Source organism: Perissodus microlepis, chromosome 11 (genome assembly GCF_051167445.1).
Source record: "Perissodus microlepis isolate ML-2025 ecotype Zambia chromosome 11, ASM5116744v1, whole genome shotgun sequence".
Classification (NCBI taxonomy): Eukaryota; Metazoa; Chordata; class Actinopteri; order Cichliformes; family Cichlidae; genus Perissodus; species Perissodus microlepis.
In genome coordinates this window covers 16,869,786-16,897,785 of record NC_140471.1, presented here as the reverse complement: position 1 = coordinate 16,897,785, position 28,000 = coordinate 16,869,786, and the positions used below count along the sequence as shown (strand labels likewise).

At 42.8% G+C, this 28,000-nt stretch overlaps 1 protein-coding gene across 22 annotated transcripts in view; it reads right to left on the bottom strand.

Moving 5' to 3' along the window:
• Positions 1-28,000, bottom strand: part of rims2a (regulating synaptic membrane exocytosis 2a) — a 151,311-nt gene that overhangs the window by 46,458 nt on the left and 76,853 nt on the right. For 13 of the 22 annotated variants that reach the window (XM_084942718.1, XM_084942722.1, XM_084942724.1 and 10 more), the window contains 16 exons: positions 26,481-27,427; positions 19,097-19,308; positions 17,703-17,822; positions 16,161-16,260; positions 15,911-16,034; positions 13,701-13,747; positions 13,304-13,416; positions 12,294-12,341; positions 10,162-10,292; positions 9,641-9,833; positions 9,148-9,301; positions 8,148-8,174; positions 6,652-6,720; positions 4,333-4,471; positions 2,442-2,507; positions 1,586-1,702 (listed from right to left, as the gene is read on the bottom strand). In XM_084942718.1, the coding sequence (XP_084798844.1) occupies positions 1,586-1,702; positions 2,442-2,507; positions 4,333-4,471; positions 6,652-6,720; positions 8,148-8,174; positions 9,148-9,301; positions 9,641-9,833; positions 10,162-10,292; positions 12,294-12,341; positions 13,304-13,416; positions 13,701-13,747; positions 15,911-16,034; positions 16,161-16,260; positions 17,703-17,822; positions 19,097-19,308; positions 26,481-27,427 (2,607 nt within the window). Of the gene's footprint in view, positions 1-1,585; positions 1,703-2,441; positions 2,508-4,332; positions 4,472-6,651; positions 6,721-8,147; positions 8,175-9,147; positions 9,302-9,640; positions 9,834-10,161; positions 10,293-12,293; positions 12,342-13,303; positions 13,417-13,700; positions 13,748-15,910; positions 16,035-16,160; positions 16,261-17,702; positions 17,823-19,096; positions 19,309-19,542; positions 19,611-26,480; positions 27,428-28,000 lie in introns of all 22 variants that reach the window. The other 9 variants (XM_084942741.1, XM_084942720.1, XM_084942730.1 and 6 more) reach the window with 7 other exon arrangements.

Here is a 28,000-nt window from a genome sequence, read left to right as displayed (position 1 = left end):
TTATAGTTTTTGTACTTTCATACAGAACAAAATAGTATTGAAATGAACCGTTGCACACACTGTTTGCTAAAATGCAAGAAATGCAAGTAAACACTATAGATATGTGGGAACATCTTCAGTCAAACTGGGTTCTAATGATAGCAAATACTTTATAAATAATTTCATTAGATCAGTCCATTTTGTTATTGCCATTTAGTGTCTGTAGTCTTCTCCAGTATGAAATATTGTCCAGTAGAGGAAATGTCCTGATAAAGGCTCATCAGTCAGTGACCTTACACAATCTATACAACAGTCATTTACTCTCATCATCACCGGGTCCCGTTCTCATTACGTGCTACGGCCAAGAATCTTTCAGTGATGTGAGGTTACGTCTGTTCAAGCATCACATTATGTGTAATTCAGTGGACGCAACTGTAACACACAAACTGCTCTGCTCACTAGATTCTCACAGGAATGTTTGTTTTCCTGGCTCGGGAAAGTTGCTGTATTCATTCCTACATGCTGCATACTGTACAGGCTTTGTCCTGCTTTAAGTGCACTCTGGAGGGTTGCACTTAAACTACAGAACCATGAAAAACCTTTTCTGCAGGCAAATCACCCAAAACTAAAACATCTGGCAAAAGGCTCCAACTCCACTAATGCTCTTTGTTGCTAGACTCTTTTTTTTCTCATCCAAGTGGCTTTTGTGTCTGTATTGTGCCCTCATTTCTTTTTCAGGTCTTACTATGCCTGACTGCAGACAGAAACAAACTATCTATATGAAGAGTGGAGGGGAATCAACTGTAGTCCTCTGTTGGCTACTTTCCTTTCTCTGTCAGTTTAGACAAAAGGAAAGACAAAGAGAAATAATGGACAGCTCTTGTTAATGGGTATCTAGGTTATAGGCTGAGGCTGAAGTCGGGCCAAGCCAGGCCTTAGGGAAACTTTGTGACAGTTTTATAAAGTCAGTCGGGCTCTTGGGCTGAGTTCAGAAGACTCATCAGTTTTTTTTCCTCCTGGAGAGGAGAGAAGTAGCACAAATGTCACGTTATTCCTGACTGGAAGCCAGATGGCAGCAGGCAAAAGACTGAAGCATGGTGCACCAGTGTGGGTCGGGAATTGATGGGTGTCAGCAGGCCTTTCTATAGGTGCTTGAAACAGCCCAGCAATCCATTCAGACCATATAGAAGAAGTCAAAGGGCCACTCTATGGATGACTGTAAGTGCAGCTGTCAATAGCATGTTAAATTTAAAAAAAAAAAGACAACATCAATAATAACAAACACCACTGATCAACATATGGCTGTTTGCATAATGCGCACGGGTACACAATGACATCAACAAAGGAACAGTCAAGTGCGAGCCAGCACTTACACAGCCGACATCAGCAACACAAATAGCTCTGAGCCTCATCGTACAGAGGCAGTTGTGTAACATAACTGTACAGCCACACAACCTCAGAGCCGTGATGACTCCTTAACAAAAACCGATATCAGGGAGGATATCATTTTCCGTCATCACCTGTACGATCACGGATAAATTAAAGACGGATGAAGAACAACTTCAGGAGACCACAAGACGGCGGGCGCAGCAGCGCGTGTCAGTACCTCTCGTAGTCATAGTCGGAGGAGTAGGCGCCCTCTGAATAGGCACGGGTCATCCTAGTGGAACGCAGTAACCTGACTGCTTCCTCGCGGCAGATCGGATACACACGATGGTTGCGGCTGCCGAGAAAATATCACAGCTGGTCAGCGCTCGATTTTTTAATTTTGTTTCACCACATGGGGGAGGCAACATGACAAAGAAGCTGGAATTCAGATCTCAAAACTGAATACAAAAGTACACTGATGCGCTGAATGTACCCATACGACTGCAGGGGAAACCACCTCTGCTGGACAAAACTTCACAACCACAAAACACTTATCTATTTAACAGTATGGCCAACAGACGCTCTTTTAGTAAAAAGACAAGAGACAGACTGAACTTCTCCAAAGCCTGCATTCATGCACATGATTTATTCTAGAAGATTTAAATGCTTATATGATAATGAGATGGTGAGAGAGAGCAATGCTGATACTGGATGAAATGTATGGCTATTATCCAATCAACACGATGCACCACGGGAAAGTAAACAGTTCTGTATATATTTAATCTTTGGCAGAAGAAATGTATACTGATACACATACACACAAAACACTCACGGCACTGACATTGAACAGGTCAGCTGAAGTGATTTACACCTCAAATCCACAAACCCATGTGGCTTTTTAAAGCATGCCACGGTGTCAGTGCTATATCTTCAACACCCTAATGGAAGCTTTCCTCAAAAAAACAACCCAACAAATAAAATATATTAAAAAAAAATAGGCTTGTGGGTTGGTGCATGGTTGGGGAGGGGGTTTGGCTGGCTGGTAACTAAAGTAGCAAAGGTGGGGCTTCATGCAAGCTCTGGTAAAAGTCTACCTGGGGTCCTTCTGAGGGTCATCAATAGGCTGAGTATGTCTGGTTCGAGGTAGGGTGAGAAAATGGCTGCAACCACATGGAAGGAGGAGAGAAGACAGAGATGGATCTGAGATGTTGAAGAGACAGAAGAGAAGGAGGAAAGGAGAGAAAGACAGCAGATCGGAGACAAAGATCATACAGGCGGACAGCCGGAAGGGGGAGGAAACCGAGGGGGGGGGGTGTAAAAGAGAGAAAGCTCACAGGAGAGAGGTTAATGTACACGATTCAGGGTGGAAAAACTGGCGAGGAAGATGAGAGGTGAGAGAAAGCCGAGAAATCGCACGGCGAGGAGACGACTTCCTCGGCTCTAGTGCACAGACAGATAAAAATGGTACACAGAAGACGCCGGAAGAGAAAAGCACAGTCCGAACCCCTAAACCGGTCCCCTCTGCTGGACCATTAAACTACTTTAGACCGTTTAATAACTACAGATTTTTTTTTTTACATACATCATTTCCCAAGAAAGTCAGAAAACATTAAGTGTTAAGAAAATAAACCAGCAAGGCTCACAGAAAGCTATGAAAGCCATTTTTTACAATATTATAGGATACCTGGGAGAATGCCAAATTCTCTGTGACATTTTCAACTGTTTTCAATAAATAACTGCAAGCTGTTAATTGAAGCAGCTGAAATACACTCAACTGAGCACCGTCCCAGACAATTTAGATAAGTGCATTTTCTGCATCTGACACTGATTTAGCTCCAGCTTCAGAAGTATGAAATAAAGTTAATTGGAAAGGGGGCAGGGTGGGCTGGGGGTGGGAATAGCTCCGACCAGGCGGTGCCAAGGCCGCAATTGGACTCTTGGAGCAATATTTTCCAAAGCTCACAGAAAATAAGTGCTGATGGAGGATAACTGACCACTTCCCCTTGACCACCTCTTCCATAAAGATAGTGAAATACAGTACATGCAAATCCTGTATAATGTGCTCAGCACTGGCAACATTTCTTTGGCTCCCAGTGTTTCCTGCAGAATTTCAGTCTCTCGATTCAAACTTGTGCACTTGTCTTTCAGGAGTGTGCCAATGCTATTTTTAACTCTAAGAATGATGATTTTAATCGGGTATTTCCTGCGCTCGTTAATTCTCACTTTCTTATTTGGAAATAAGGAGTAGATGAAGATTGAGGACACAAGTAGGGGAGAATCCACACTACTGTATCAGGAGGACCCTGAATAAAAAAACAACACAAAAAACCCCACTACATCACATTAAAGATGAAAGTGCGGACAAAGAAGAAGAGTTTAAGGCAAAAGGCGTTGTGCTGTGGTGTATGCATACATAAACAGCTCACTGTGTACTTACTCATCTTGCGTTGGTCAGCATTTACACATTCATGCTTAAATAAGTAGATGCATGTGCTACACACAAGTGTGAGCTGAAGTGTATGCGTGTCTGTACCTGTCAGGTGTGCAGTTGTCGTCAGACAAACTGTGGTGCTCCACTCTAGCAGAGGAACTGTACTGAGAAGGCCTAAGGTCAAGTGCTTGGTCCAGACTTCTGCTGTGTGACAGAAGTGGACTGATCACCCCTTATGTATGCTACATACTGCCCCCTGCTGTCCAAGAGGCACATGGCCTCATGTTTAACAGAGGCCATGAGAGGAAACAGGAGAGACGCTGCACACTACAGAGGGTTGAGATGCTATTTTGAAGTAAATATAGCAACATTTGGTGCTACAGCCAAAACAGGTGGCGAATTTGAAAGTAACCTGAAACAGCATGCGTTTCAGCTAAACTAGTGAACCTATTTTTTTGTCGATTCCAAAGCATGGAAGCACAACACTACGATGTACAAAAGACCTACCAAAAACTATACATGTCGGGCCTTTGGTGCATTGAGCAACTGGTTACCTGGAGGGTGGGGGAACGCTGGGAGAGCGCGACCGCACCCTGTTTATATCAGCTGACCGAGAGCAGTGGTTAGAAGACATGACCTGCTCGGGGACTGACAACGTGGAGCTCTGGAAGTCTCTGCCATTTGGCCGGTAGTCTGTGAAAACAACAATGAATAAAGAGAAGCAGGGGGTGGAGAGAGCAGGAGAGAGAGGGTACAGCGTTATTTAAGCGATTCCTTTATTCCCTCACAACACCAGAGATGCTACTTGTATGCTTTTTACTTGAGTTATTTAAATAACTACATATGGTTAATGAACAATAATGAATGCTGCTTTTGCAGACTTAGTTTGACCACCGTCTGTAATAACTAAGAGGAGTAAGGCAAATCTTGGTCAAACTTTGTAAAGCTAAAAGCCATACTGCACAGGTGACAGACTCATTTTGATATGCTGAGTCTTTATCGTACAAAAAATGAGGAGTGGGTTTCCATAAAGGTGTAAGTCATCTGCTGTGCATTAAACATGAAAATCGCCTTTCAAAAGAATCTGAAAGATTATAATGAATTTTCAATGGTAGACTGATTAGTCCATTGAACTTGAAAGAGTTCATTAACCGATAATCAGACATGGCTAAGAGCCACGGTTAAGGTCAGTGCTTAGAACTATTAATGTTGATTGATATTCAATAGAGTGTATAGAAGATTTAAAATGAGTTAAAGAAAAGCCTGATTCCAAGTTGGAAAAGATGGAAAGGTAAGAAAGAAATGTTGACCTTCACTTTAAAGGAGTCGCATGTTAATCTCATAAGATTTTCTTTTGTGTGTCGTAGATAGAATAAAATAGATTTCTTTAAACGTGTCAGGCTAAATGACCCATAGAGTAAATTGTCATATTCTGCAAGTCTACCATTTGTTTATTGACATAAACAAATACAAGCTACAAACATTTGGAAAAAAAAAATGACCACAATCCACAATGTCTTCACTCCATTATGATGTAAATTAAATTTTCAAAGGAAAACATTTGTCATTTCTTAAAAAAGATGCTCCACTAGTGAGCTTCCTGCAGCGCAGCAATCAACTTCCATGCAGAGCCAAATTAAATCTATTCTTCCTCCTGACATGTTGTAGATGCAAAGAGGAGATTCTTTGTTGACAATTAATAGGTTTTAACAGGAACTGGCTGCAATGGTGCAGAAAGAGGCAAAAGAGCAGAGGGTTAAAGCAACATGAAACATGTTGCACAGATGTAAAAAGTCTTAAAAGTGTTCAGTTGTAAGGCCCATTTGTCTTCTACAGTAGTAGCTGTACTGTGTGTTCTGTATGTTCTGTAAAACAAAAGTAAAATGTTTTCTTCCCCATTTGAACTGTGGAGGCAGATAACGGCAAAACCCGAAGATGAGATGCAGTGGAGCCCGAGCAAAGGGGAGGGAGCAACCAGGGCTGAGTGAAGGGGTATTCCTTTCACTGTGGATGAAGTGAGGGGGTGGGGGTGGCTGGCATTGTGAGAGGCAGTGAGGGGCTGATGAGAATTTTAAAGAGGCTGGAGGAGGATTTCCCTCAGCTGCGGTATCATCGGCAGGCCGGTCTGAATGTCTGTGTGTGTGTGTGTGTATGACACGCAGTTTGCTACAGAAACTGTCTATTCTCCTGTTTGTTTTCTCACATTTTTCCACTCGCTTCTTCTGCGTGGTGAGTGATGTGAAACGACCTGCAAACAGTGCAGGTAGCTGTTTCCATCAAGCTTAATTACAAAAAAAAAAAAATATAGCATGTCCCGTGGTCTTTTTGTGAAAACTGAGAAGGAGAACTAACAATTATAAAAAGACAGGCACATGTTGCCCTCAAATGCAACCTTGTGCTTAAAATTTAAAGGAAGCCTTTTTTTTAAGCCCTCACTGTCTTTTTCAGCATAATTTTTCTTCCTAGTTATTATTTCATGTGAGCAAATTTCAAGCACTTCTCAGTCTTTTTTTCCCCTTCCCCTGTCTTATTCTCTCTGGCTGTTAGCAGCTCTGCCTCTGCTTTTCTGATGCAGCGTGGGCGTGCTGCTGAAGCCTTAGCAAGGACAGCAACTAGCAGTGCAGAGGCAGACAAAAAAGCCCTCTGCTCCCTCGCTGTGCTGCTGCTGTTGTTTGCTGATGGGTTGCAGGATCTTAGCCCGATACTGCGAGATGTGATGACGTGTGTAAGCATCTTTCCGGTGGCGACGTGAGTGAGGTTAGCTAAGTACATTATTAAGAATCGTAATGCAGCTCTGGTGAAATGGAGTGGATTCGATTCACTTACGCCACACAACGATGACCTTCTTAATATGGCCTTGAACTGTTTATTACCTGTTATTACCCCAACGCCGTCTTCACAATCATAGTCTGAGATCTCACTGTCACTTATCCTTTGGGATCCTTTGAGAGAAAGAAACAGACCGAAAGGTAAAGAAGCAGGAAAGAGGAGATAGAGGGGAGAGAGAGAGAAAGAGGTCATTTTCATTCCCTTTTTCATTTATTTAGATGTTTTTTTGTTTTTCAAATAATAAGTCACCCCTGCTCTGACTGTAATGCTCAGTGGTCAAAGTGAACTCTCCAACTAAAACAAATAATGCAGCATTTCGCCGCTCGATCCCAACAAGAGCAGCCGATCCTTCTTCATCTGAGCCGTGGCACTTTGAAATGGCGCAGTCAATCATTCAGTGCACACGTAAAGGTGGAGACGGGGAGAAGTGATAGGGCCGTGTAGCTCTTTCCTCATCCTTCCCCCGTAGCCTTATCACCCCCACTCCCCACCCAACGCATCCCCACCGCCTTCACCGTTCATTCAACTTAAATCAACTGGACACGTGTGCTTTTTCAGAAATGACAAGTGCTGCACTCTGGCAGTGCCGCTCCCAACCTCTCATCTCAGTTGGCTGAAAACTTTTTACAGCTGTCAGCTCTTTCACTTCACGCTAACACCAACACCCAGAAAATCGTCCTAGTGGGGGAGCGAGCCAGCCTCCCGTGGCTGAAAGAAGCAGCGGAGTGAAGCCGTATGGCATAACGGACTGCAGCGCAGTCCTCTTAAGCGTGTTAGGAGGTAGGAGGGCCAAAGACTCTAACAATAGTAAGACAAGGGTCAAAAATATCCTATATAAAGAGTATTTTATATTTCATGCATGCAGATAATCAAATATTATTTTCCTCTTTTTCTTTTTTTGAGTAAATATGCCAACTGTGTTAGAGGATTAGGCCAGTAAATAAGAAGTATCACAAAAGCAACACAGTCGCCTGCCGTTTTCAAGAAGATATTCACAATGAAGACACACAAACACAAGCAAAAGCAGAATGGGCAGAGTGTGCCAATGGTAATCTGTGCAACTGTTAAGAGGAAAATATTCATAATAGGCCAAATAACAAACAGTATACATGACAGAGGAGAGGCAGGTGGTCATAGGCCAATTATGTCTGTCAGGAGGGGCGGACAGCTCGGGTTTTAATAACATCACATTAGGACTGAATACAGTTTGGCAGAATCTGGTTTTGGGTTACAGGGTGGGGTTGTGAGCCAGTTAACAGGTGAACACACAAAGAAGGAGAGACCACTGTGTCCTAAATCTCCCCGTTTCCCCACAGCGTCTGTGGTTCTGCTGCTCTGTGTGGATAAGGAACGAGCGGTGTAAAATATACACCGACCCTCCGCACAGAAATCCACGTAAGGCAGCAGAAACATCAGCTGTTAAGGGGGAGGGGGGAAAGGGGTGGAGAATTGGGGCACAAGGGTGTGTTTTTAAAGAGGAGGAGGACGACACTCAGATGCTCCATAAAGCTGCAATGTCTGGCAGGGCAAAGGTCTTTACCTGAGTTGTGTGAATAAGAGCCTTTGTCTGTAAAAGCAGAAGCAGTAAGGTAGATGTGACATGGACAACAGAAACAAAATATGCAGAAATAACAACGTAAAGGCCTCGATGACCTGAAGCAGCAACAGAAAAAGCCAGCAGGCAAACAGCACGGGCAATGATCAGATAAATATATATGGCTCCTTGTTTGTTGAAATAACTACAAAAATCAGAAAGCTACCTATTGTTGTTTTCATTTATCTCAGTGCTAAAATTTAGATTTCTGAGTGTTCGGTGCCATGAGTCTGTCGCCACAGATATATTTGTATGATGGCAAGCTTCAAGTAATAAAAAAGGAATATAAGGAAACGCGCATGAAGACAAGCTACAAAACGCACACGAGTTAAAAACCTCCATTGACTCTTTCTCTGATAGCTGCAGATTTCTCTCTCTTATCATGCCACAGCTGGTATAAATGTGTTTTTGCACTTGAGGCCACATTATTAGCTGCTGTCATTGCTTCACCTGTCTCATTAGTAGTGTGTGGCGGGGTGTGAGGAGGTGCATACGTAGCAAGGGCAGAGAACCATCAGTGACAGTAGAGTACATTAAACACTCTGATATTGTGCAGGGTGCAAATAAATTAGATAAAAAACAAACATGTTTTTTTAATCTTTCATTTATCGTAACCTTGCTTGAGTGTAAAGCTAGGAAAGCAATGTTTAAGTCAAGCATGAGTCATTAAAACAAAGACTCCCTGTCTCTCACTCAAAGTAAGGATTATTAATTTAACCCAGGTAATGGACTGATAGTCGGTATCAGCAGATACCCGAAGCCAATGTATCTGCATTGGCATTAGAAAATCAGCTGACCTTCTTCCATCTCACACTGTGAATGAATGTCACATGTCTTTACATTACAGCAGGTAAAATGTTTTTCCTACAGGATGCCCACCTTCTGACTCTTTATAGTCACTTTCAGCACATTTTGGGACCATTTGAGCGACAGAGGTGTTACTCACTCTGCAGCCGCCGCGTTGGACTCTCTCCGTGGAGCTGCCGGCGCTGTGCGTTCGGGGAGGCACGTGGGAGTGGGATAGATGACACGTCGTGTGTTTGTAGCTTGTACCAGTGTGGCTCGTCATCGAGAAGAGCCGTCTCCAGCTCAATCAGGATCTGGCAGAAGTAAAAGGCCCAAGTAAATTTTCTCTCCTTAAAAAAAATGGCCTCACTCCAAATGTTTTAAGCTCACATATTTTTTTCTCACTGATGGAATCAGGGCAAAGTAAAACATGCTAGATTTTACAGAAAATGTAAATCCCCAAAAAAGCCCTTTCTGTCACTCACACGCGAACAGAAAAAAAGAAAGTTCCTGATCCATGATAGGCAAGGACTGGACCACCCAACACTTTGTGATGGCCAGCAGCTTTCTTAAGGGCTTGACACCATTCAAGAGGATAAGCTGAGATACTGTTACTGAGTGTCTCTGTGAGGGCTTGGGTTTGGTTTTCTCACCTCTCCCAGGAATTCGCTCTCCTCCTCCCTCACCCTGGCTTGGTCCCACAATGTGATCTCCAGCATACGTTCCCGAAACTCCCGCCGGTGCACCGGCGAGTACATAAAGGTCTGGTTCCATTTGGGCTCTAAGGATTTCTTTACTGTTTTTGTTCTCCTCTTGCTTTTGTCACTGGAGGAACAATAATTCAAACTGTTTTTATTTACAATCATGATAGGGAAGAGCCACGAATACAACAAATCCATCACACGACACAGCACAGAGCACAACACCACAGCATGCAGCTGCAGGGAACGACATGGCAAAGTGAACGTGCTAACTGCTTCTTAACGTCCATTTTCTGCATTCCTCATCAATACATAAGAATAAATTACTTAATAAGAAAATAAGAGCATAATTATGAAATAAACTTCACATCAATGCCCCCCATAAATTGACCTTACTGCATAATCTTTTTTTAGTGTCTTTCTACCATCGGGGAAATTATGCCCTGAAATAGAGGAACTGTTTCTACTCTTACCTTCTGTCAGGGAGGAAGTAGATTTTGACGTAAGGGTTCCTGGGTCGGCCATCTTCCCTGGGTGGCAGGTCTTTGGCACCCAGGATGGTGACGATTAGCTGATGGCCCACTTTGTCATACCACAGTTTGACCTGGGGGAGGGGGGAGAGCAGAGGCAGCCTGCTGAGAGACAGCTCAGGGCCAGCACAAATGAGAGCACATAAAGGGAATAATGCAGGAGAAGACAACTTCATCAGGTCCTCACATATGCATCTATATCCTTTTGTTGAGTTCAACACCTTTTCAATCAGTATAGGCCTCAGTGCAAGGTCTTCTCCTGTATTTACCCTTTAGGAAAAAGGAGGAGGGTATCCAATTGCTAGGATGTCATTTTCATAAACTAAAACTATATCAATGTTAAAATGGTGTGATTTTTAAAGATGCAAAAAACTCTCCTTTTCGTGTTCTAATTTAATCATTATGTTTCTTTTTTAAATCTATAGTATTCAAGTGTGTCTGATTACAGTTTTTTAAATGGAACTGACCTTTTCAGCTGGAGTGAATTGTAGTGAAATGCTAAAGGCAACATGCTCTAAAATTAACACTGTCCCACCATCTACCTATATGATGGCATCTCTAATAGTGTCCTCCCAAGTATTCAGTGGGGATCGATAACAAGAAATCAGTCATGCTGCTGCAATAGGAATCAAACAGTTCACGCTAAAAGAAAAGTATGGACTCCAGGAGAAAAAACTTAGAAGAAATAAAAGGCCAGCTGAAGCCTTAAAAGAAATCAGATGAAATGAGAAGTAAGACTTCTAAGTTCTGGTCCATACTTCATTCAGAATATGATTATGGATAGGGATCTGCACTGTTTAAGAGGACTCGCCGTTCATGCAGCAATGCAGGAAAGAGCATTCAAGACAAGTCGAAACAGACAGCAGGGGGCTCATGGGAAAAACAAATTGTACCAAGTAATCTCTAGCCCACCAAAATGCCACATACTGCAAAATATGAATTCAAACTTAGAGTAAGATTCACCATAAAAACTAGCAACAATAAGTAAAATACCTAAATATATACTACTGAGTCTGATGTACAGTGTGTCCAATACAGCCAATTAACAAGTAAGCAGTTTACTGAAACATGCTGGCTTTAACAACATTAATGTAGACACACACATAAACCTAAACGATTCATATGTTTGAGCTGGAAAACACGCAGTGCACCCTTTCCTCTGCATGCTCTGTTACACACACCAACAATATTACCGACACATAGGATATGATGCTTAGATCTCGCTTAAGCAAAACAACACAACAGTGAAATAAATATCTAAGGTTTAACACAGGAATATTAACCCTCAGGCTATCTAAATCAATAATGACCATAAAACAGAAACCACAGAAAAGACAGAGTGATATTAAAGCAGGTAGCTTGTAGCAAAGAGAAGCCTTCCAGGCTTCGCTCTGTTTGGAGTTATTATTTGGGAGGTACAATTTGCTTATTCGTTAAATCTGGTATCTGTAACGGGGGAAATGCAGTTTTGGCTTTGGCTTTCCAAAGAGGATGGTGAACTCAGTATCTTTTCACTGCAACATGAAACCACACAGCCATCAGCTCAGATCTGCTAATTAGCATCACTTCAACTCGCACATGGGGGAGCCCTTCTGTGTATGCGTGCAGGGTTAGAGTTATCGAGGCCTGGGTTCACGTCACACTGAAGCAGGAGAAAAAAAGAAAAACAGAGATCTTTGTCCTAGAAAGATTGACAGAGACACCGACCAGCATTGCCATAGACACAATACTAAACTACTGTTTCAATTAGGTCAATCACTGAAGTCAGTCCAAAGACATCAGGCAATGCAAGAGCGTCTCTTAAAATAAGCTCCGATTAGTCGAGCATGCACTACTTGGGGATAATGATGTGTATGGGTTACAATGAGCTATAAGAACTCTAATCATACGAATGATACCAAGAAATCAAATCAAGGAAAATGACACAATGCACTGCACTAAGAGGGAAACTCAAAGCTGCCATTTCCCCAGGAATGCATTTTCCAAAGTATGGAAACAGAAAAAAAGGCCAGTCAACAGTCAATGAGCAAAAAAAAAACAAACAGAGTTTGTGCCCTTCACACAGGGCCCATTACCTGGACCCTAGGGGCAAAAGGCGGTGTTCTTCTACTAAGGCTTTGGCTCTGGATAAGCATAAATTAAACAGCAAAAGAAAAAAAAGAAAGAAAAGAAAATGCAATAAACCAAAACCACAAAACACAACAACTCACAATACACCCAAAACACAACAACAGAAATTTGTCATTTAGATGAAAGAATTAAGCCAGCAGGTTTTGTATTTTTTAAATTTCTGCTTTCTCAAAGATTACTCATCCCTGAGCCGCTCTGCCCTGTTCTGCATAGGTCCTCGGAGAAAATTATCAGCGGCTCACAATTAGATCTTTTTGTCTTTTAGACCTTTTTCTCCTCCGCCTCAAAGCTTGCGTCACGGTGACGTTAAACGCGATTGTTATCCACAGACGATGCTTGATACAGACAGCTCCTTACTGTGTAGAATTACTCATCAAGGTCTTGCAAGTTTTATCCAGTGAGCTGAACTGTGTGAGTGATTAGTCCACTGCGAACTTCAAGGTCGGCCCTCGCATGAAAATCCAGAACTTTAAGCAGCGAGTGGATGAAAAGGCTGCGCTATACAGTGTAGGATATGTTTTAGTGGTGACCAAATACTCTATGGGGCTCTCATAAATATTGAAAGAGCAGGAAAAGCACATTCTTGAATCCTAAATTTAAGATTTGATTTATCTCATTTTAATGCAGCCTTTTTACCAAATTTACCCCAGGAGGGTTTTTATACTGGATAATGAACAACACACAACGTAATCTGATCTACAGTCCTGTCCTGGCTTGGTGAAGGGCCAGCTGAACAGGCTGAGTGAGTTTGCTGAGTCTGACAACGTTTAACAAGGGTTTGAATTAAGATTTAAACTAAAAAAAAGAAAATAATTGGTTGCATAATGAATCTGCAATGGGAAAATTATACTTACTAGCTTATCTATGATCTCAAAAGCAATTAAATCCTCTCTAACAATCCAATCCTCTTCCCGGCTTTTACATGTAGCCCATATGTGGAGTTGAGCTCACTTACTGAGAGCTGTCCTGACAGGTACTGGGGGGCGTCCCTCAGCATGCTGGGACTCATAGGAGAAGTGACAGAGATGGAAGGACGGTCCATCTTCTGAGACTCGAAAGAACTCGAACCTGGCAGGGCACAGACGACACAGTCAGATAATCCACCCATCTGTTTGCTGTTTGTAGTTTTTGCGCCGCACAGGGAGAAAACTGGAGATTGTAGCAAGAACATACAAAGAAATGAAACGCAAAAAGAGCACAAAAATCTTGCCATGTGGGGGAAGATAAAAAGGCAGGGTGACAAACGCAATCTGCGCCAAACAGACATTTCCTTCACTTGGTGTTTCTGGGATGATTAATAGGATCAAACGGCACACTGTCAAACCCACGGAAAAAATGTTGACAGAACTCACTTGATTCCAGTTGTGAGTGTGTGCTGTCTGGTATCCTTGGAATATCTCTGAAAAAAAAAAGCAAAAAAGAAAGTGAAAGAGTGTGAGAAGCAGGAGAGAAGGAGGGGGATGGAGCGGATCAATTTAAGCTAATACCGAATGCACTGCGCTTTAATGACCGTAAGCACCACATTAGTCTTCATTCACCCAACGGCTCCCTCAATGGCACAAAGCAGGTCAGACCTAGGAATCGACAAAGCAAAGGTGCCTCTGTTTTTCAAAAGCAATCGGAGTGGAGAGGATAAACGATGTGACGGGCTTTCATGTTTTTTGCCGGCCGGCATTCTTTGGTGCCTTATGAGGCCAGAAATGGCAGAGCCGGAGCCAGAGGGAGGGAGGAACAGATGCTGAATAAACAGCTCGGCACAGCTCCTTCGCAAACACATTCTGAGCTATGTTCCCTTCAGATTCCCCTTTTCAAGTCTCCACATTCCAAAAATATGAAGCTATTCTGAGTCACAGAGGCAGCTATGTGGCACAAACCTACAGATGTTGGCACTGTAATAGTTTTACAGCGAAATCAAATCAAATAGGTAAGAGATGTTGGCACAATCTAAAGTGTGATTCTTTGAAATACTGACTAATGCTAAAGTCCAGATTTATGCATGGTTTGCACCAACATGAGAGTGAAGCAGGGACAAGTCTTTTATTGTTGTAGCTGGTATTTTGCATTTAGGAGTTTAGGAAGACAAAATACTGAAAGTATTTAAATGAAAGTATATGAGTCACTAAGATTAGAGTAACAACATATCCTACAGAGTCCTGTAAATTCTGCATTGGTCAAAGGGGGAGAATGAATGCTCATACAAGTAGGTTTGTTTATACACTTAATATAGAGTTAATATAACCTAAACTTTATGCTTTACATTTCCACACAGATTTTCTCATAATAATAACTGCAGAGAGTACTGCAAAGTCTGTTTGTGCGTCCTCAGCCACACACACAGAGCTCTCCAACATCACTCCACATATTTTTCATATCACGTCTGTTTCATAAAATACTGAAATGTCTGTCAAAATCCATCTATAAATGTGAATTGTGTGTCTCAGAGCTGTCTGTGTGTCCCATTCTTTCCTTTGTTTTTAAAGAAATACTTGAAGCATGCATTTCCACACACAGCACAACAGGAGCAGAAGGTATACTCTGCTTCTCATCTGACTGGCTGTTAGACACAGATTCCAGGTATATGCAGTGGAGGTATGTGTAATAAAGCGGCCCCTCTCTAGATGAATCCCACTCTTGATCTGAGATGTCAGGATTCATCTAGAGCAGGGACGTCAAACTCATTTTACATCGTGAGCCACATACAGCCCAGTTTGAGCTTAAGCGGGCCAGACCAGTAAAAACTCCCCTTCTGTCAGCGTGAAGAAGTTTAGCCACACATGGAAATGTTTAGACATCTTAATAGAAGAAAAAAGAACTTTAACAGTAAATCTTCATTTTTCCACATGATAAAGAAATGTTGCTGAAGGAAATTGATTTTTTTTTAACTTTGGACCCACTATAAAACACAGAAACTTGTACTGGAGATAGGGAAAGGTTCAGGATATTTTTTGTTTATTTATTACTTAGTACCTTTTGGTGTAGTGTGAATGACCATGACCATTGAAGCACAGAATCTATTCCTTCCTTCACGTTTACCAAGGCCATCCAGTGGGCTGGAAGGGAGTCTTTGGCCCCCAGGCCATATGTTTGACACCCCTGAACCAGATAATTGCTTCTCCCATCACTGAGACCTCACCCTGTTCTGAGTATGTATCAAAAAAGAGTTATTTTTCTTATAGTGCCTCTCCTTGGTCTGAATTATCGTCCTGCACCATATTTAGTTTTATCATTAAACACACAATTCCTTTTCTGGGGGTCACAAACTATCCCAGCACATAGTGGGAAAAAGGTCGATGCCCTTGACAGATCCTAGTCCTGGCTTCGCTTAATTAAAAATTACATTTTCAAATCACAATTTTAACACATCTAGTGAACTCATCTGCTTCAGTATGCTTATTGTGTTGTATGGAAAAGTAACACAATTGCAGCACAAATTCTCACCCATGCCTAACACCTTGGTTAGTGTGAGCGAGAGCATCCTGTTGCTTATTAACGCCAAAATCCAAAGTTGTGTTGTGAAGAACAGTGTGTGTCTGCATGTGGGACACTGGTTGCGAGATCTCACCCTATAGGCCGCGAGACCACCAGCTCCACCTGCGGCTCCGGCTTGGATTCTAGTATGATATTGTAAACTTCTTTAAATGTGGCTCCTTGTAAAAGCTTCCCGTTCCACTCCAGCACCTGATCTCCTGCAAAAACACCAGAGATGCTCAGCATCACGTGGAAGATCTTAATCCTTTCTGCTCACACTGTCGTCACAGCTGAATTTTGCCAGTTTAATTTCTTCATAAATGTGTGCGTGTGTGTTTCAATACCTGGTCTGAGGTGTCCAACAGTGTCTGCTAGACTTCCTTTCCTCACTTTAGTGATGAAAGCACAAAGTCTACCAGATTCTGTCATCTTGCCTCCCACCACCTGTAGAAACAGAGAGGTGACTGCGCTGGTACTAAAATGCATTTGTGAAACAAAAGTCGAGCTATGTCACAATAACTGTAGATTTAATGCACCGCATTAGCATGCAAGCCCTGCAGCTCATAGAAAAACATGGACTTATTTTCTCAAAGCATTCTGTTGATGTTATGGCTTCAGTTTTCGCCTGTGAGGTTTGAAACCACAGGAAATACACTGGAAGGGAAAAGGTCAGTGTTAAAAGTCTAAATCTTTTCAGAAACTGTCCAGGACTGTGCTTTGTTCCCTGTGGAAATACTCCGGTGCTGTACCGTGGTTCTGTAACAGTCCAAGGCCGTGGGCTAGAGCTGTACTGTACAGTACTGAGCTGCTGTACTCCACTCTCCTCGGCTTACACTGGCATCATACAAATAAAAATCCCCTCTTAATGGCAGCTGAATGCCAACATACAAAGGAGCTTAGGGAAGTCTGCTAAATGAAATGGCTTTATGTAACAGGCAGGAGATAGAGAGAGGGAGGCTTGCAGATGAAGAGAGCATAAGAGAGAGAAAGAGATGGGCAGTGAGGGCGAGGCTGGCAACCTGACTGATGGACTAACTGGCTGGATTGTGGAGCTGGGTGGCTGCTGCTGAGCGGACAGAAATGCACAGAAGCACTGAGCAGACACAAACATGCCATTTCAGGAGGCTCATTTAATCAGTAATGATTTTTTTCCCCATCTTGCCGCTCTCGCTTCTTTCTCCAGCGGCTGCTGCCATGCTCCTGTGGACATTCGGCCGCTCTCTTATTTTTTTAAGGGTAAGCACCACCTACAGAATTACACAACAGTGAAGGATAAAACAAAACTACTATCTATATAAAAATAAGTATATGCTTTTTGAATAGATGGAGACACTGAAAGGGAAACTGACTTAGCATTCAATAAAGAATTTGATCAATAAGAAGCAGGCAGCACTAAAACTATAAGAAAAAGACACACAGAGAGCAAAGAATGTAAATTTACATTAGAACGTGATGGTATTGTATAATGCACAAACAGGGAATAACTGCAGGGACAATACTGGGAGGTTCTGCTCCGACTTGTTTCCTCCGAGCAGCTGAATTCTGTTCACTGAAGTAGCTCAGTATGAATGAGTTCAGAAGATTAGAGAGCCCAGTATCAAACAACACTTATTAATATTCATCAGGAATATAATGGCTATTAATAGTGACTCGTACTACTGTATGATGTAACAACGGAAAGCCGTGAAGAAACCTAAAAAAAAGGCACAAAATTTTTAACCTTCCACCTAAATGCCACATCTAACACTGATCCTTTTGACTGAACCCTACTGGGTAAAATGTTAAAGTCACTGTGCTAAATATGCATATTTTAACAGGATATTCTAATGGCAGTTCAACATGAGTGTGTGCAGTGCAAATGACGCCCACACAGGCTGCAAGCTCACCTTCAGACCGAGCAGAGCACCTGAGTCTCGAGGCACACTTCCATCTTTCATGCGCTTGTTGAGCAAAATGCGCCCTATTAGGCGATCCCCATCTTTGGACGGCTGCCACGTCACTGGGTGCTACAAGGTCAGAGCAACAACACACCTTTTGTTTAACGAGTCATCCATTTCAGTTCGATCACTTCAGACCAAAGCAGACAACAAAACAGTGAAAGGAGGGCGTGAAGGGAGCACTTCATTTGTTCACTTGGGGGAAGAATGTTCACACAAACTTGGATAGCTCAGTAATTTAAACTCCAGGTGATGCAGTTTTATCTGTTAGGCCAAAAGCGTTCAAAGGAAAATTTGAAATTTCTCCAAATAACACACAGCTCATTTACTGTCTCACAGAGTTTGTGTGAACCTGCCGGTGTGAGGGTGGAGTTAAGCTTCATGCAGCGCCCCATGCAGAGTAAAACAAGCAGCCTCAACACTCCTCCTAAAACCAGCTCTTCAAACGGGAGCAGGAAGACCAGAGTGTGACTCTGGTGCTTTGCTACACACAAACACACGGCCACCATCAAGTGGAGTAGTGAGGGGAAAAGCAGATAGTGAAAAAAAAAAAGAGGGAGGGGGGTAGACGTGATACAGATGAAGTAGATCCTAGGGTGCCACATTAGAGATCAAAAAGGATGACAAACAGACAGCACAGAATAAAGCTATGAGACACAGGGTGATATCACAGACGCGGCAGTGGAAGGGAAAAAAGAAAAACAAATGTTTTTTTGGTGCAAAACTAATCCAATCTTCCCTGTTTGTGTGTGTGTTTGTGTCTTTTTTTTCTATAGAAGTGAGTGGAAAATTGGGCAGAGGGGACAGGATCTGTCTGGACTGGGTGCTGTGGGGTAGGGCAGCAGAGTGAGAGGGGACGGGCCCGAGTAAGGGTGTTCCTACTACACTAAACAGGACCGCTGCAGAGCAAGAACACAACATACGGAGGAAAAAAAACGAGCATGCAACTAGGAGAGACCCACATTCCTGAGTGCCATGACAAACAGAGAGGTTGTGTGTCAATGCCCAAGTCTTTTACAGCTACTGTAAAGAGGTGTAGTTTCTATTTGGGGAGCAATACAGCAAGTACAAGTAGCAAGCAAAGAGGGTGTCCCCAAATGACTTTTATTTTTAAGGCAACACCGAGGTGGAGCCAAAAGTAACCGAACCAAAAACAATAAATCAATTTTTTAAAAATCGCAAGAGAAATCAATTTATACAACGTTAAATAAAATCCATAAAACAGACATCTCACCTATTTACACTTGGTGACAGAGAGCAAACAAAGACTGGATGGGTAAGGTCATAAATAATAATCATAACAAAAAAAAAAGAAAAAAAAGCAGGCTAGATTGTCTCAGTACCTTCTCACTATGGCTATGCTCCTCGTTTAGCGTAGTGCTACTGCACGTATCAACTCCCGAGTCTTTAACCTGCGGTTCACACCATGCCAAGTCCTCTTCAAATGAGTGTCCCCCAAAGCGCACCATTTTCTTTTGCCTCTCAGATAAGGTGTGTGTCGCCTCGGACATAAATGCCTGCTCAATAGTTTTTCTTTTTCCCCTTTGACTGTCCCCTACAGGTGTGGGATAAAAAACAGAAAGAAAAAACAGAAAAAACAACATGCAAAGGTGTAAATAAAACAAAGGAAACATGAAATGACAAAAAGACTCCGGGAGGACAGGGGACGGGGGAGAGAAGAGAGAGAGACAGAAAGAGAGGGAAGGAGAGAGAGAGTGAGAGAGAGAGGTGGGGTTAAGGGGGCGGGTGGTAGGGAGGGAGGGTCAACGCAGGGCTCCACATGTCTCACCAAAGACAGTGGGGAAGCCTCACTGCTATGCCATGACGCATGGTCCCACCAATGGCCATCCAAATCTCCTGTAAGGTGGGAGGGAGGGCATATACACACGAGAGAGGACATCGAGAGGGACAAGTGAGGACGCCACAAAGTACAGACATTAACGCGCGCACACACCCACACAGAGAGCTCGAAATAAGACATCCAATCATTCACGTTCCAACACACACACACACGCAAACACACGAGTGCTCACATGCTCCCATAATTCAGCAAGAGAGATAACCGCTCCTAAAATCCCTGCAGAGAAGGAAAAGACGCAGATGGATTGAGTTCAGCACTGCACAGTTAAGAAAACTAAACAAGACACAAGCCATGGCTGAAGTCAAAAGCACAATCTGAAGCTTCAAATCCTTTAAAGGTATTACATGTGTTCCAACAGCACATTAGGAACCTCTCATAAACAGACAAATAGACAAGGAGTGGGCGGGGCAAGGATAAACGGCCCATTTGAAATAAATAAATATGTTTAGTATGATTATAAAGAGAAAAGAGCATCATTAAGATAACATATAGGCCACAGAGCGAAGTTTTGTTTTCTTTACAAAACTTTGGCTAATAGGTAGCTCTGCATGATTCACAGTTCAAAATAATCCTGCTTTGTCCCCTCAGTTCATGAAACATATCACACAAGAATTTTTAGTTCCCATCCTCCTCCCTTTTAGTCAGCCTTCCTCAGATTAGCTGCCCCTCCTGAGCAGATGAAGAAATAGACCTTTCTTCATCTCTTCAAATATAGTTAAGGCAAACTTTGCTTTCAATCGAAACACGTTCCACGTTACATTCCTCTGATTTTTTTCAGACAGCAATCTTCAGAAACATTCGGGCCAGATTCTGTTTTGTTGAAACAAAGTCAGCACAATGCTATCTTATTCTAAAGAAGCTGCATCTATAGTAGGGAGCAGGGCAGACCTCTAATGTGTTTAACTGGGGATTCAGATTGCAATGCCACACAACCTTAACTGACCTCGATCTAAAGTGCACCGGGGAGAGCTTTTAAAGATGAGGCTCTGATTACAACTTCTGCCGTAGCATCGACGGATACATGGCCTTGAGAAAGCCAGGCAAGTGGCTACGATGACGATCGCAGGATGAAGGATTCTGGGGCATTTCTCTACTCTTGTCGTGCCTTCAGGACAATAATCAGTTATAAAGGGAAGACTTCTAATGAGACAAATGTGAACCGATCAAAACTATCCATCTATCTCCAGAAGCAACTTTGTGATTCTGCAGGGTTTGTCCTGTTCTCCAGTGTGGATGTACAGAGCAGTGAGATGAGCACTTTCAATTTGATTAAGAAGCTTAACATTTAAAGCTAATTAAAAAGAGCAAAAAATATTGAATCCAAAGGTAGTGCTGAGATTCTCAGGGGAGAGCAGTGTGGAGGTGAAGACAGGCACAAGTTAAGAGTCAAATCCTGCTCTTCTCTGTCCAGGACTTCAGTCAGTAACATCATTTTAGCATCCCATTACAATGCATAATTCATTTAAATGATATTCAGCTATGATGCCAATTCATTTTACAAAGGGGAAATAAAGTTGCTCTTATTAAAACATTTACCGAAGAATGGGCCATTTAAATAATACAGAAACACAACGTGTTCTTGGCAGCAAACATGCTGTTGTAGACTTGTGTGTTTGCACAGATGTACAAAGTCAATAGCGGACCTCAGGGCTGCAGTCACAAGTGAGGTCATCTGAAAACACTCGACTTGTTTAACCCATGGGCCACATACATCACATTCGCCACACTTCACTTCCCCTGCAAAGAGCTGTAGAACCTAATGGATCTATAGAGGACAGGCTTCCTTCAAGTATTATCTGGCTCAGGATTCAATCTCAGGGAAATCAGGGAACTCTGATGGAAAGGCATAAAAATAGACTGCATATGCTTCTAGATGTGGAGGCTGAGGAGGTGGTGGGAGGCTGGACTGGACAGGGGTAAAGAGAAAGAATTTTCAGCACAGGACAAAAAAGAACCCGCATGGAAGACGTTATTTGCATAAAGACAGGGCCACTGTGAATACACATAGCCAGAAATGTCTTAAATAATCCCTCATTGCACTGGGGTAATATGGGGTTCAGTACTTTCTTAACAGATATGTACAGAATTATTTGGAGATTTTGAAATTTAATATTCCGATGGATCGGAAATGTTTTTTTTTCCATTAAGACACACAAAGGATAAACAGCCTTCCATAACATTTGCTATCTCCAGTTGTTTATGCACTCATACAGGCTCTGCCTGACTCTGCTCGGATCAGCTGGCTGTTGTGTTTCCAAACATAGGTGGCCAACTGGAAAGTTGCAGAGTGCGCTCTGGTACTTATAACATCACTGAAGTGTTTCTCCCTTTTTTTTTTAACTTTTTAAATTTTCATTTATCGGCATAAACGCCAATGCCACTTAGCAAATAACTACTATCGGCCGATAATACTGGCTTACTGATAAATCTCTCAGGCTCTAACCTTTAAAAGAAAATCTGCTTCTCTTAAAGAGACATGCCTGCAGAACTGTGGCTCTTAAACAGAAGGTCTGTTTCTGGCTTCAAATTAATTTTTAGCTTCCTAGCTTTCTTTTTCAATATTAAAACACAATGTATCTTATGTCCTGTCTTATCCATATTTTATCTTGGTTGCAAATGAAGTTTCAAATAACAAAGTCAGTGTAGTGTCAGTATGTATAAGTAATCAATATAAGTGTCAAACTGCTGTAAACACTGATTTTTTTATTTTTTGTACTCTTGGTTCTATATGATATCAGTGGGAGAAGACTTTTTAATTTGTATTTATTATTCTTTTTGTGAATCAGAAGAAAATTCACTTAAAGGTGAAGGAACTTAAATGATTTGTTTCAGAAAGAGCACAATCTAGTCCAGTATATGACAAATAAGGATTAGTTTGGACTGTGAATCATACAAAGCTACACTGGAAGAGTCCAAGAAGAAATGATAAGAAGAAATAAGATCATAATATTCCCCCTTTAATATAGTAAAAAGATCTTCAATAACATTTTCCAACTTGCAATTTTGTTGTGACCAAGCTGCAAGGTCAGTTTAGGCCAAACAACACCCTTTGTATTACTATCCATCCATCATTCTAAAGAAGCACTGTAACTACTTAGTGTATGTAGTAATGTGCTGTGATAAACTATTATGGATGTCCCCAGATAGGCTTTGGCCTCCGTGGCCCTCTCGCCAACAGCTGACAATAGTAATTACCTCCTTTGCCTTTCAGCTGCTCTTCCGTCAGCAGCGTAACACCAGAGCACACTTTGCTCTCCAATGAGAGTGTAGTGTGTTTGATGTGGAGCTATAGACTGAATGAATATAGACACTACGTGGCTCATCTCAAGCTTCCATCATTTACAGTTCAACCTCCACCTATGTGTGTTCTTCTTCCTGTGGCACGCCTCCATCTTCAGGCCCCTCCCCAGCCCACTCTTAATGTTTTAAAAAAAGAATTTGAGTGAGCACCGAGACACACCCAGCCTTCTCTCCTTACTTTCCCTGAAGCTTCATTAACAGCGGCATGCCACAAATGGGCACCATTCCCCCTTTAAGGCACTGTCTGATTTTTCAGCAAGCAGGAAACTCATCACGGCCATAAATTGTGAGTATCAGCAGTCTGCGCCCGGCCCTGCCGTTTCGCTCCGACTCCGAGGCCCCGCAAAGTGCTGATTCAGGTCGAAGGCAGCGCGCAGGCAGTGGCGGAGTTCACCACCAGCAGGCTCTCCATCACTTTGACGGCTCAATAAAAACCAGTGTAAACTATTAATTGGATCATTAATTATTGATGCTGTTTTTACTACAATTCAAGAGGTGAGAGCAGAAAAGAGGCAGGTCGAAACAATGCCTATGTTTAAACATAGCCACCATGCTACAAAGGTGAAACAGTATCATGTTAAGCTACTGGTAAGCTCAAAATATCAATCAGTATCTATTCTAATAAACTAACCCTAAACTAACCCTCTTTAATATGCCCAAAAACAATGCCTTTCAGGTAGAGAAAGGATGGATTAATAAGACAATCTTTCTCAGATCTAGCATGAGGCCAAACACTACAAACCCAGTAGGGTTACCGAGCTGCAAAACCTGATCCCAAAAGCCATTAATGAGGATGTAACTTAGGTTGTCACTACACAATGTCCACCTGTCTGCTGCAGTTAGCCAGCCATCCTCTCCTTTTCTGTGTGCTGGGCACTATTATGAGACTGCATGTCAGGGGAATCAATAAAGAGGAAAACACAGGGAGAGGACCATCGCAATAAATCAGTCTCCTGCGTTCACAGACACAAGCCAGGCCCATTACAGCTGGCACACCCTTTCTCTTCCAGTCTAACTCGTCCCCTTCAACTACTCTTATTCTCACAACCCCCAGCCCAACTCATCCTCCTTCTTTACAGATTCCTCTTCTCCCCCTTCTAGGTACCAGAAACTGGAGAGTGTGGGATGCATGCTACTTAGCCTGCTGTTACACACCCATCTCGTTGTCCAGTCAAGCTGAATGCACAAACCCCCAAGATGCTGACGGGAACATATGGCAAAAAAGTTGCTTTCCGCCCTCGTTTGTCTCACGTGCAATTGCAACCACTGCTCTTCGTATTGTTGGCAGATTTCTGATGCTTTTTTTTTTTTTCACTTTTCACTTTTTTCACTCTGGTAAATAATCAAAGTCCTTCTGTATGCTTCTTTTTTTTAAACAAAGCAAGAAGGAATATTTCTTCTCTCGCTCCTTTTTTAGGAGCATTAAAAACACCTGCTTGATCTGACCCAGCTGAAAAATATTTGAGGGTCACATGTGCACATCGGGGGTGGCGTTAGCTTTGAATGCACTTTCTAATTATTGCATAATTAAACTTACTACGCAAACACGTACACACTGTTTTAAAATAAATGGTTCAGTACAATTTGCTGACCCATTTATCAGACTCCCTGCATGCACCGAATCACGGCAGCCTTAGTTATGTCATAGATGAAAATAATTAATGAAACTGCCAATTAAAACTAAATAAAGCTCCACATAATCAGCTGTCTGAGTATGTTCTGTACCTAGCATAGGAAGATATACTTATCCAGGTCAACAGTTCAACTCTTCCCTATGTTTTTTTCTCCTACGCAGCGTGACCCGCGGAGGAGGCAGGCAGACAGACGCACACAGAAACAACAGAAACTCTGACCCTCTAAACAACCTGCCTTCTCCCTATTTTTGCTCCACGGCTACCTGTAAATCTGGAAACTCCCACATCAATAATGTAGCGCCGGTGCTCAGCTGCTCGCCTTAGAGTGGAGAACAGTTACATAACAGAGCAGGCCAACCAAATTCCACTGCTCTCCTCTGCATTAAACATTTCATCTACCATTCAGCGACAAAGGCGAGCTGTGCCACTGTGCTTTTGTCCTTTCTATAGTCTAACCCCGAACACTCCTCCTCCTCCCTCTTTCCTGATTTTACATCCCAGGAAAAGTTAAAAAAAAAAAAAAGAAAAAAGAAAAAAATCAATTCGCAATTACAACAACTGTCAACCAGGAGGAGCAGGGAGAAGCTGACGACTGCCTCTGATGTTGATTCTATGCAAAGTGGCATTTCTCTCAGTCAGTGTGTGCTTGCTTGGTGGGATGTTTTTTTTTTTTAATATATATATATACTTGAAGAAATGTGAGATGCAAACAGATCAGTCACAGCAGACGGTAAGAAAACCACTTCATTCAGGGATCCACATTATTATTTTAAAGTTTAAGCAGTCCTTGATTAAATAAATAAATAAATAAATAAATAAATAAATAAATAAAAACCAGCAGAGCTATTTTTCTTTTCTTTTTTTTTGCTAAACTGAACTCCTTCGCAATACCAGCAAGGCAGCTCCGCTTTCTGCGAGCTGTAAAGTCAAGGCTAACAGCGCAGATACAATTTGCTGCAGGAACACATTTCTATATTCTAAAGTCAGCTCCCTTTGTTTCGGTTTACAGCCACAACTCCCAAAACATCTCGCTTTCTCCTCCTGCCTGCCCATTATGTAACACTGTCCATTAAAGAACACTGTCAAACAGCTGTGGCAGGACCTGGCAAATAGTGCCGTAACAGCGGCAAAAGCAGAGAGCCTTAAAATCAGCGGTGCTACGTCAGTTTCCAACTCACAGCCGCACGCACACATAAACCACCCATCCACACTGAAGCATGTCTGGCTGGCCTGTGAGCCCACAGGCCTCCTCCTCGAAGGCACCAAGAGCTGTTAGAGGAGATTCATTAACGACAAACAGAAAACACCGCAGTTCTCCGCACAAAAAATAGGGCTCATCATTTTCAGTTTTTATAGGCTTTTATTGCACGTGTGCAATGGCTGGTTTGTTTTCTTGTTTGAAGATGAATGAAATGGCAGTAAAGACAGCCACTTTTAAGATGTTCAACCCCTCCCCCCAAAAAAAATAATACAAAACCTAAGAGCACTTATTTCTGGTTATGGAGCATTTTAAGAAGAAATTTTCTGCATTTAGATTGTTTAATGTTTTACGAGAATGTTATCTTTATTGAAAAATCTGTATAAACAGAAACATCTTTAAAGATTTTTCAGAGTGAAAATGATGAGCCTTAAAGATAAAAAAAATACATTTATAAACAGACACACACACAGAGCACATGTACACACTGCAGACTGGGGAATCTGAAAGTTATACAATATATACATCTGCATAATCAACATCACTTGAAGACAGCAGCAATGATTGAATTACAGTTCAGTGACTGCTCAATAACAGTAAAGCAGAACACCTTTAAGACTTCACAATAACAGCACTGATATGTGTGTATTTGTATGCTGTAAAAACCTTTTGATACAGAGAACAAGAAACAGAGAGAGAGCAGACAGTGAGGCTCGTGGTGTGCTGGCTCCTACCTTTTTCACTAACTGACTCACTCTCTATCTCCACATCCTCACAGCTGGTGTACTCCGGCGTGGTGGCCAGCTCCTCCTCCGAGCTGCTCAGTGACACCTGCCTCATCTTCCCTCCCTTTTTGGTTTTGTGGGGCTTGGGGGGCGGCGGGCGCACTGACTCCGACTGGTCTGAGCTAAGAGAGTCGTTCCTCAACATGCTCTCCATTTTCTCCCTCTTGGTCTTGCGGACAGCTGAACTGGGGTCCAAGTGGTGCTGCGGCCTCCTCATCATATCCCCACCTACCCCCAGGTCTCCTCTTCGTAGGTCCCCCGACCGGTCACCCAGAACAGGACTACGGTGTGGCGTTGGGGGGCTGTGGTTTCCTCTGTGGCCTCCGAGGCCAGGACCCATTGGCCCTGGTGAGGACCGGTCAACGGAGTAGGAGCGCTGTCCCACCATAGGCGGCCGGCGCTCAGTGAGAAGCTGACGCGACAGTCGGATGGGGCTGGGCTCATCTTGCTCTGTGTAGGCCAGGGAGACGTCGCTGTGGCGACGTTCGTGCCTTAGCCGGCCCACTTCAGCGTGCATCCTCATCTGCTCCTCGTAGGGCTGCGGCTTAACAGGGTAGCGTGCCAGGTTGGGATCGCTGCGATAGCGTGCCTGGAACTCTTCCTGGCGCTGTCGCTGGAGGTCATACTCACTGGGCGGTCCATCTAGCTCCTGGTCGAGTGGGTATTCCTGTGAGTGCCAGCGACCGGGACCTCGACGGTCCCGATAGCCCATTCGCACTGCATCCATATCTGAGTACATGTGTGGGCCCCGCGGAGCCCGCCGAGGGTCCCCCTCCCCATAGTCAGACGGTGATCTAGGCATGCCGCCGTCCGTCGGGGCATACTGTGAGTGGTCGCCCCCCTCCCTTTGGTCGTATTTTTGGTTTGGATCCCTGGATGCAGACGGGCTTCGTTTCCTGCAGATCAGAAGGAGAGGAACAAAAGAAATTATTAGCCGGTCAACTGTAGACAAGATTTTCTCTCGTTCTAATTATATGATGTCTTTTTGGGCTGAAAGCTGTTTGCATCCTGCAGCTTCACTTTACTTTGGTCTGCACTGCACAGGTCCCAGTCCTTGTGAAAAGGTAATGATAGCCTGCACTGTTTCTGTCACACACACACACACACACACACACACACACACACAGAGAAGACTAAACTAAACAGCAGGATGTAGCACCAGTTCTTCCTCTCAGTCCAAGAAGCAAGAGGACACAAAATATACAATTCAAGTCATTTTACATTATGTGTTCTCAACACATATGCTAAACGTGTGCTGAGACTAGTGCACTGGTAAATGAGTCAGTGATCCACCGACTGTGTTTTTGTGCACATTACAATGCACATGAAGGGGTTGTAGGGAGACAATAAAAATATCTCTGTGTTCTGGTATTGATAAAAAAAGAACACAATTAAAAGCTGGAAATGTTGAAATGTTAGAAAGTACGCCCTGATTACGGTCAGCAGCTTCATATTTCTAAAAATTAGGC